At 39.2% G+C, this 8903-nt stretch overlaps 3 protein-coding genes across 3 annotated transcripts; 2 read left to right on the top strand and 1 right to left on the bottom strand.

Annotated features, from left to right (window-relative positions):
- The first annotated feature begins 572 nt into the window (after window positions 1–572).
- On the top strand, window positions 573–3482 carry LOC106361234 (decapping 5-like protein). Its single transcript, XM_013800955.3, has 7 exons — window positions 573–874; window positions 1173–1273; window positions 1376–1447; window positions 1526–2290; window positions 2528–2692; window positions 2806–2928; window positions 3042–3482. Exons 1-7 carry the CDS (start codon window positions 724–726, stop codon window positions 3207–3209), a joined length of 1545 nt encoding a protein of 514 aa, XP_013656409.2. The 5' UTR covers window positions 573–723; the 3' UTR covers window positions 3210–3482.
- Window positions 3483–3617: 135 nt separating this feature from the next.
- On the top strand, window positions 3618–4692 carry LOC106359842. Its single transcript, XM_013799472.3, has 2 exons — window positions 3618–4016; window positions 4099–4692. Exons 1-2 carry the CDS (start codon window positions 3838–3840, stop codon window positions 4517–4519), a joined length of 600 nt encoding a protein of 199 aa, XP_013654926.1. The 5' UTR covers window positions 3618–3837; the 3' UTR covers window positions 4520–4692.
- A 487-nt stretch (window positions 4693–5179) lies between these two features.
- On the bottom strand, window positions 5180–8623 carry LOC106361233 (beta-amylase 8). The gene is made up of 10 exons (XM_022696717.2): window positions 8102–8623; window positions 7460–7684; window positions 7310–7390; window positions 7025–7228; window positions 6743–6937; window positions 6495–6659; window positions 6159–6419; window positions 5872–6084; window positions 5573–5792; window positions 5180–5487 (listed from the first exon to the last, which is right to left on the bottom strand). Exons 1-10 carry the CDS (start codon window positions 8543–8545, stop codon window positions 5471–5473), a joined length of 2025 nt encoding a protein of 674 aa, XP_022552438.2. The 5' UTR covers window positions 8546–8623; the 3' UTR covers window positions 5180–5470.
- Window positions 8624–8903: the final 280 nt, after the last annotated feature.

Below are 8903 nucleotides of genomic sequence, written 5' to 3'. Positions count from 1 at the left end.
ACTACAAATTTTTATTATCTTCTATATTGGTTTAGTGCCTTAAGCAAATTTTCACATCCATTCGTCACTAGGATTATAAGTATGTGTGTTCCTTATGGTCATATGACTCATATTGGCCCGCCCATCCTTTTTGGGTTGGATCGGGTGCATCCTTGCTTGTTATGGTTGAACTTTATGTTGGGATTACAAAACCAGTTTTCACTATGATGGACGCATCTCCTAAACCATTTGGAAAACAATCACTTCCATAGGAAAGCTAACTCTTATGACTATTTAAAAATCAAATTTAAAAAAAAAGAAACAAAAAACCAAATTTCAGCTCGATTTATCAAATGGAAATCCTAACAAATGCACTTTGAGCGAAATCATAAAACAACTAGAAGTCAAAACGATATATCCAACAACTTTGATTTAGAGTATTTGTAAACGAATAGTAGTTTACTGCATAAACGAATATCCATGAGGTTGAATCAAAAACAAATTGTGAATCTAAAAAACATGGGCCTAGAAAAAAGCCCAAATATTCTGAATGATGGATCAACGGCTCACAGATGATGACTTTAAAAACCTCGACGGAGACGAACTCGAGCTGTGACGGTTTTGAGAGAAAGCTAGAAGAGAGATTTTTCAAAAAAAAAATCAACAGAAGAGAAAGAGCAAAAACCCAAATCGATTACACGCGCTGATTCCATTGTTCCGTTGTTTCCACTGATAATCCCTAAAATGGCGAGTGAGAGTTCCCAATCGTCGTCGCCGTCGCCGGGCGATACGTTCATTGGGAGCTTCATCAGTCTAATTTCTAAGTCCGAGATCCGCTACGAAGGCATTCTATACCACCTCAACGTTCACGACTCTACGCTAGGTCTGAAGAAGGGTACGGACTCGAAATCCTAATGCGATTTTTCGGATTTAACCTAATTTAGATTTACATGTTTACCCTCGTGTATTCGTGACCTGTTTACGCTTGTGTATTGTGAATCTGATTAGTGATTTTGCTTTCTGGATTTTGGTGTTTAGATTAAAGAGGATGTAAGATGAAAGCTCTGAACATTCGTTTATAAGTAGTTTCAGTTCAAGTTTGTGTTGAGATTTAGTGGAGAATGTGTATGCAAAGCTTAGCTTGTGTTGAATGATAATGCTCTTATGTTACTTTTTTGAATGGTTTGTTGCAGTAAGATCTTGTGGTACAGAGGGGAGGAAGAAAGATGGGCCGCAAGTTCCACCGTCTGATGCTGTTTACGATTACATTCTTTTCCGGGGAAGTGACATCAAGGTTAGTGTTCATCCTCTTACCTACTTATACACGATCACTACAGAACTTTGAAGGTTAGTTAGAATGATTTGTGATGAATACTTACGTGTTTGGTGTTTTCAGGATCTGCAAGTTAACCCTTCTCCATCTGTACAATCAAGAAAGGATATTCAAAGCGAAAAGGACATCAGTCAGGTAAAGACATTCATGTGAAGCGTGGATAAAGGATAACTGTCGGTTAAGATGATGAGTTTTTTGTTTTGTCGTTTACAGTCCTCTCAGTCTAGGCCAGCTGTGAGCTCTCCGCCTACTGGATATGATAGAGGTTATGGTTTGGGGAGAGGAGGACAATGGGTCCATACACCTGCTTTGACTAGTAATCCGGTTCCTACCACACTACATTCACCGGTTCCTTTAGGTGATGGAGGAAGCTTGACAGAATCCCCAGCGTCTATGCCTATGCCTACGCCTTCTTTTGTGCAAGGAAACAAACTAGCTTCTACTGGACTCCCTCTTGGTATGATGCAACATGCAGTTTCATCATCCTCTACGAAGCACAATGATCAAGCACATATTGTAGATATGTTTGCTTCACCAATTATGGGATTAGTAGATGATACAACGAAGGTTGTTACTCATACACCCGACGTTGCTTCTAATCTAGCATACTCTTCTAACCCGTCTCCCCTTGGTCAAGCACAACTTCGTACTCCACCTGGCCTTGCTTCTTCACCTACCAACCTTTCTCCACTTTCTGCTCCGTATATTCAGAACACTTACCCCATTGCACCCCAGGCTGTTGGTAAAGGTGTCTATGACTCTCAGATAAACCATCTTAACCGATCTACACCTTATACGTTACCAGCTGTGACTTCTGATTCAGCTCCTGTAATTCCTGATCCTTTATCGAGTTCGCCTCAGTCATTCTTTGGAATGGAGTTACTGCAATCTAACCCAGCATCAGTGGGTGTGCCTTCTCGAAGTCTTGCTACCACACATCAAGCGCCTTTGCTGCCTCTTCCGGTTTCAGCTCATCAGGTCTTTCTCTTTCTTTCTTAAAGTTATATTTCTGATGTTTTCTCGTAATTATCACACCTATGCATGATTTATCACAGTTATGGTGAAGTTTCTTCGTGATCATATTGGTTCTTAGATACATGATCTCATATATCAAGGGCCATGACTGTTTTTATCTTTTGTGCAATATATGCTATAGTTTCTAATTTGGTTTTTTTCTTTTTTTCTTTTTTTCTTCTGGTTCTAAATGTGCTGCAGTCTTGGACCCCTAGTTCTAGCGCTGAGTTCACTGAAGAATTTGATTTTGAGGCAATGAATGACAAGTTCAATAAGAGTGAACTATGGGGCTTTCTCGGAAAAAACAATCAAACTAATCACACGGAACAGACTGCAGTTGAGCCAAGCGAAGAAGGGAAAACAAAGGTATTCATTTCTACCTTTATCTAAGTGAAATAGAGATCTGATTCTCAAGGTCTTGAGTCTTGACGTTACCTAGATAATATGAAGCAGTCAACGTTTTCTTTTACTTGTTGCAGCCTGCTTATAAAAAGGATGACTTTTTCGATACAATCTCGTGCAATCGACTTGACCGTACGGCAAGAAGCGGACAACAACAGCAACACATCCAATTTCCCGACCACATGAGACAAGACCCACAGGTTTGTTTCATCCTTTCTAGGTTCACCAACCTAAAGTTTTGAAGCTTTCTCTTCCTCAAATTGCAATAGTGTTTGGTTTATGAACCTTTTTGTTCTCTTCATCGTTATTTCAGAACCATTTTCAAAGACCACTTCAACCACAACCGGGTCAGGGTGCATATCTAGCTGCACAAACCAATTACCATGGCGGATATAATAACAACAACAATGACTACTCAAACTCGGGTTATGGTTACTACTCTGGTGGTGGGAGGGGCCGAGGCAGAAACACACATTTCTAAACTGATGAATTTCTGTCTTTCTTAAAAAGGGCTTTTGTGTGCACTTCCTTTTCTTACCTCTGTTTTCGATTTCAGCTTTTAGGGTAAAAGAACAGTTTTAATGGTAGGCATATCATATTGGCAAGTTCATGTTCTTTCTTTCTGTCATGATGAGCTTTAGCCTCACGAGAGAATGTTATTGGTTCTTCTATGTAGAGAAAAACAGAAAACAAAAAGTACTATTTGAACCTTTTGGTATTTGCAAATCATTAAATATATAATATGTACTAGCTATATGCTTTGTTATTTAACACTTGCAAGTTAAGAATTTCATTCTATATATAGCGAAAAAGCACATTAGACACTATTTATAAATAAGTAGAAGATTCCTTAAAAATCTACGAAGTTGTATGAAACTTTATACAATTATGTATGTATGTTACTTGCAACACCCATTTTTTTGCCTTTACATCAAGGGAAAGAAAGATACCAAGACTTTCCCCACCAATGAGGGTTAAGTACCTAATCCTTTCAACTCAATTATCCCTCTCTCAAACTTCACCCACCAAAAAGACAAGAACTTGTGTCCCAGCCCGGATGCTGTCTCATCAATCCATAACCAAAACCCTAGTCCGAGAGCCACATAATAATGACCAGGTTCTCCTCTCGTCATAGTACAAGTCCTTTCATCTGGTGTTTAGCCATCATCTGTGCCATCATCTCTGTTGCTGTGATCATTGGTGGCATTGCAATCTTCGCTGGTTACATGGTCATTCATCCTAGAGTTCCCATCCTTAGCGTCGAGTATGCTCACCTCGACCTCTTGAAGTACGGTTTCCCACCAAGACCCTTTCCCCTTCTCTTGATCTTCAGTTTTGAATTAATAATCTTTTTTTTTTTTATTGACCAGGTATGATATAGTTGGAGTCATGCAGACGCAGATAACGATTGTGATACGTGCAGAGAATGATAATGGTAAGGCTCATGCCCTGTTTGATGAAACCAATTTCAAGCTAAGCTATGAAGGTAGAACAATCGCGTATTTAAGACAGGGAGAGTTTGAAGTTGACAAAGAGAAAACATTGTCTTCTCATTACGTGGTTCAGTCGTATCCGATACCATTGACGCCAACCATGATTCAAGCCACAGACTATGCGGTTAAACAAGATGTGATTACTTTCGAGCTCAAAGGTGGGTCAAAGGCTCGATGGCGAGTCGGGCCAATAGGATCGGTTAAGTTCGAATGTAACCTTAGCTGTGAGCTTAGGTTTAGACCGTCTGATCATAATTACATCCCACAATCTCATTGCACTTCTGCTCACAAGCATTAGGGCTCTTGTAGTCTTGTCTCTCATTTGATTTTTCTTTCTTTAACTTGGTTAGTTTTATATGTTTTTATTTTTGGGGTTGATTTTTAATTGTTCTACAATAATTGCAACAACTAGTATATATTATTCATAATACTAATGAGAAGATGAAAGAAAATCAAGATATTCAGAGTTTTTATCTTCTATTCGACTAGAATTTCTTCGATATATGACGAAAAGTTTATTTTTCATTCTAAAACAGAAAGTTGCTTTTGTCGAAACTTATGTTTTTGCGTGTAACTGTGGAAGGCATAGTCACACTTATTAACCACTTTTGTGTGTAATTTGGAAGACAAAAAGAAGAAAAGAAAAAGATTGTTTAGCCCTTCATAATTGTTAAGGTTTTCCCATAAATTTTAAAAGAGTAAAATCGGCCCTCTCAAATTCTACGACGTACATATAAGGAACAATATCTTCCCATAAAATAAAACAGTAGTTTAACAATAATTTTGCTAGAGGAACTGTCGACCAACACCAACACCAACACCAACACCAACACAAATACACAATACAAGACAACACAATTGACATTTTGTATGTGGAATAGACGTTTTTTTGCATTACATTTCCTCACGAATATCAATATTCGATGCAGTATGTAGTCTTTTTCTTCTTGAGAAACGATTTCGACATAAATCTTGATACCATTACGCAGTTTATCATTGCAACAAAAAAAAGGCCAAAAGAGCTGAGAAACCAAAGATAATAGCTGAGGGAGGATTTTATATTTCTAAGAGTTCCAATCATTAAAGTCATGGATACTCTTTCCCAAAGGTTAAGTTCAAACCGGCTTTAGAGGCAGTTACTCTTATGAGCCAAATTGGTTTTGAAGTTTCAAAGTTAAACAAAAACTTACTTTCAAAAAAAAAAAACCTCTCTATTGCTCGGTTCTGATTTCCAAGTTCCAACCAGTGTTTATCTCTGTAAATCACCTGCAAAAACATACAATGAATCGTAAGAACAAAAGCTTACCAATGTAGACATGCGCGATTGATTGTAACTGCATATAAACCTCACCGTGCATGCGTTTTATGAAGTAGTCTAAATCTGCAAAGCAAGTGGATCCTTGAACTAGAGGAGAAGGTTGGCGATAAGTGAAGAAGGAGAAGTGATAGCTATCAGGATGGTTTCTTGGTTTAGCCATTTCGATTAATCTCATACAACCTTCTCTGTCAAAACAAGTAATCGCATTCTCTCCCCCAATAAGAAGTCCCTTATCCCAAGCTGCATTGACCACCTGCCACATATAACAAAGCTTCTGTTAAAGAAAAAAAAACAAATAAGAAAGCAAAGTCATCAATAAAAACTGCCATCACCTGCCAACTTAAACCTTCTGGATCAGCTAGAGCTTCTTCATGCTCATTAGAAGACATTTGTGGCCCAGGGCACACAAACTTCACAGTCACTGAATATTTCTTGAGAGTTTCGAAAACAGGAGAGTATCCATCACGGTTTGAAGGGTTATAGTATCCTGCAGTTAGTTCAGCAGCATGACTAGCTGTCTTGTATGACCAGTAAATCGCCGGTATCTGCATTATTTTGCTCTTGTATGAGTCTGTTGCTGTTACTGGTTTCGAAGAAAAACTAGCCAAAAAGATTATACCTTGACAATAATCTTTGTCTCCTCAAAGGCGAGATTGGCAAGAGACAGAACATTCTCTGCATGTCCTATCAGTAGTTGAGAGTACCAGTTCAAGAAGAAGCGACCGTAGTAGCTGTCATATTCACCTCTCTCCTGGAAGAAACCAGTTTCATGAGGTTGTGAATTGTATTGTCCAGCATTCTCTGGTCCTTTACCCCAGAACGCAAACCCCCTAGCCTTTGCTTCCTTTAGCAGACTCGTTTGTGAATACTTGTCATAACACTGCAACAGGAAGCAACCATGCTCAGACTTTATCAGTCACAAGTTAGAAAAAGAGTTCAGAGATCTGAAAAATACCTGAAATTCGCCGATACCGGGATAGATCCAACCCATCCTTTCCGGGAAAGATGGATACTTTAGTTCACCAGAAGCTCCAAGACCAATCTCTATTGCAGCAATCATCCCCTCCACAAACAAATCATCAAAATCTGACCGGAAGCTTCTCATAAAATCAAAATAGACCTGAAAAAAATCAAAATTTAAAACTAACAAAATGATATGTCCACTATAGCAGTTAAGGAGAAATGGATGTTCTTGTTTAGTACCTCTATACCAGTTCGTCCATGCAATACCCGTTCCTTGTCAATGCTCCAGTTCATACACTCGAAGCTCCTTCTTCCTTCACGATCAGTGAAGAATATGTCTGGATTGTCTTTTCCAATCTCCAAAACCCACTGTGGCAACGAGATCATTACGTTTCCAGACGCATTCCCTCCATATTCATGAAATGCCATCACCACCTTCACATATAACCATATGCTTATTGCTAAGATAGTACAAACAGAAGACGGTTCTTTATTGCAATAGTTATAGAATGAGATCGACACCTGCAGTTTGAGTTTGAAGTCTCTGATAAGGTTAAAGAGCTCTCTGTAGCCAGACCACACATACTTCTGAGGATTCCAGCCTTCGACTATCCCCCACCAACAATCTATTACAACTCCATCGACGTTTAATGACTTCATGTAGCTTAATTCTTGCCTTACACCTTGAGGATCAACCAACTGGCCGAAGTTGTCTATAACACCAACCTGAAAGGAAACGTATAGAACCTCAGCTCAAGAAAACTATGTACTCACTTAAACCACACAGTTCTCTAACTAGAAGCTCACAGGAAGCATGGCGTACACTGGGACATAAAAGTTCTCTGTGTAGTCATTACGGCGCTCTGTGGAATGAACATCTTGTATAAGCTGAAAGAGCAATAAAACTGTTAGATTCAAAACAAGTTCAGCCAAAGTTCAACATTATTCTATTGTTACCTGATTGGCATCCACGCATCCCACTGAAGGGATAGGGCTAGCACCTGTATACCTTCCATTCCCGGGATGATCACTCTCGGCGATAACAACGGAATCAAGAGATACAGGAGAAAGGTTCTCGTCGATTCTAAGAGAAGGATGCTGCTGCTGACATTCAAGTGCGGCCTTAGCACAATTCTTCAAAGTACTTGACGAAAGAGGACTCTCAATAGATCTCGTCGGAAACTGAACCTATCCATGATTCATCAAACAAGTTCATAATACTATATTTCTCTATTCCTGGTTTATAACTTAGCTTAAGAAACAAACTCAACCAATAATAGGTTAATAAAGGAAACAACTATGCTACATTCCTTTATGTATAACCAAGAACAGAGTAAGCTACAACTGAGAAATGTTCAAATTACAATTATCGTCTAATTCCTTCTCATAAATGTCGTAATGGGTACTGAATTTTAGATGAAGAGACTAGAAAAGTTTCCAACTTTATAACTTATCTTATGAAACAAACTCGCACAAAACAGAACCAGCAAATAGGTTATTAAAGGAAACAACTTTTGCTACATTATGTATCACCAAAGGACAGAACAGAGTAAGCTACAAACTAGTGAAGTTTCCAACTTTGAGAGAAAGGGTTCGAACCACGTGGTTTGATTGATGCGATTGGCGGTAAGTAGTACCGTCGGCGTCAACGCTCCATCCAGCTTCACGCGCCAAAGCAGCGATTACATCGTTCATATCCGCACGCGCCGGTAACGGGAAGTTACCGTACTGTCTCAACCCGGCGAGCATTCTACTAGTGATGGCTCGCCTGTGTCTTTCCCTGAGCTTCGTTCTCTCTTTCTCCTTCTCCCTCTCTCTCTTCCCCTTCCCTCCTCCGCCGCTGCTCGTCTCTCCGGTTATGTTTCCGTTGTTCACATCGCTGTCGGCTTGACCCATCGACGCCGCCGCAGCAGTTGCCGCGAACCCGCGGGGGCGTCGAGACTGGGTATGGCTGGGGTTTCGGTGGGGGTACTGATCCGGGTCGAGGTTTCGGTTTGGGTCGATCGGATCTTGTGAACCGGTGGTGGTGTTTATCGTGTGCATTTTCTTTGGCCGTGAAGTTTTTTTTTTTTTTTTTGGTCTCTCTCTCTCTGCTGTTTTTCCACATGTAAGGTTTTTTTGAACTTTATGATATACAAACGAGCGTCCATAAATGTGGTTAATTACATTAAAGCAGCGGTAATAAATAAAACTAAAGACTTGCGTTTTGCGCGGACTGAATTTATTTGATAAATATTTAAAACATATAGTATTGACAAATTATTTTTTATATTTGATTGATTTTTTTAATACCTATACAATTATGTTTTCTTTGTGGTTATTATATAATTTTTCTCGGACGAACTGAATCCATTTTCTATTAAAAATTGTGAACCTAAACAACAACTTTTAAAATAAATCA

Source organism: Brassica napus, chromosome C2 (assembly GCF_020379485.1).
Source record: "Brassica napus cultivar Da-Ae chromosome C2, Da-Ae, whole genome shotgun sequence".
NCBI lineage: Eukaryota > Viridiplantae > Streptophyta > Magnoliopsida > Brassicales > Brassicaceae > Brassica > Brassica napus.
Note: the sequence above shows the minus strand (reverse complement) of the source record. Positions and strands in the feature narration are given on the sequence as shown.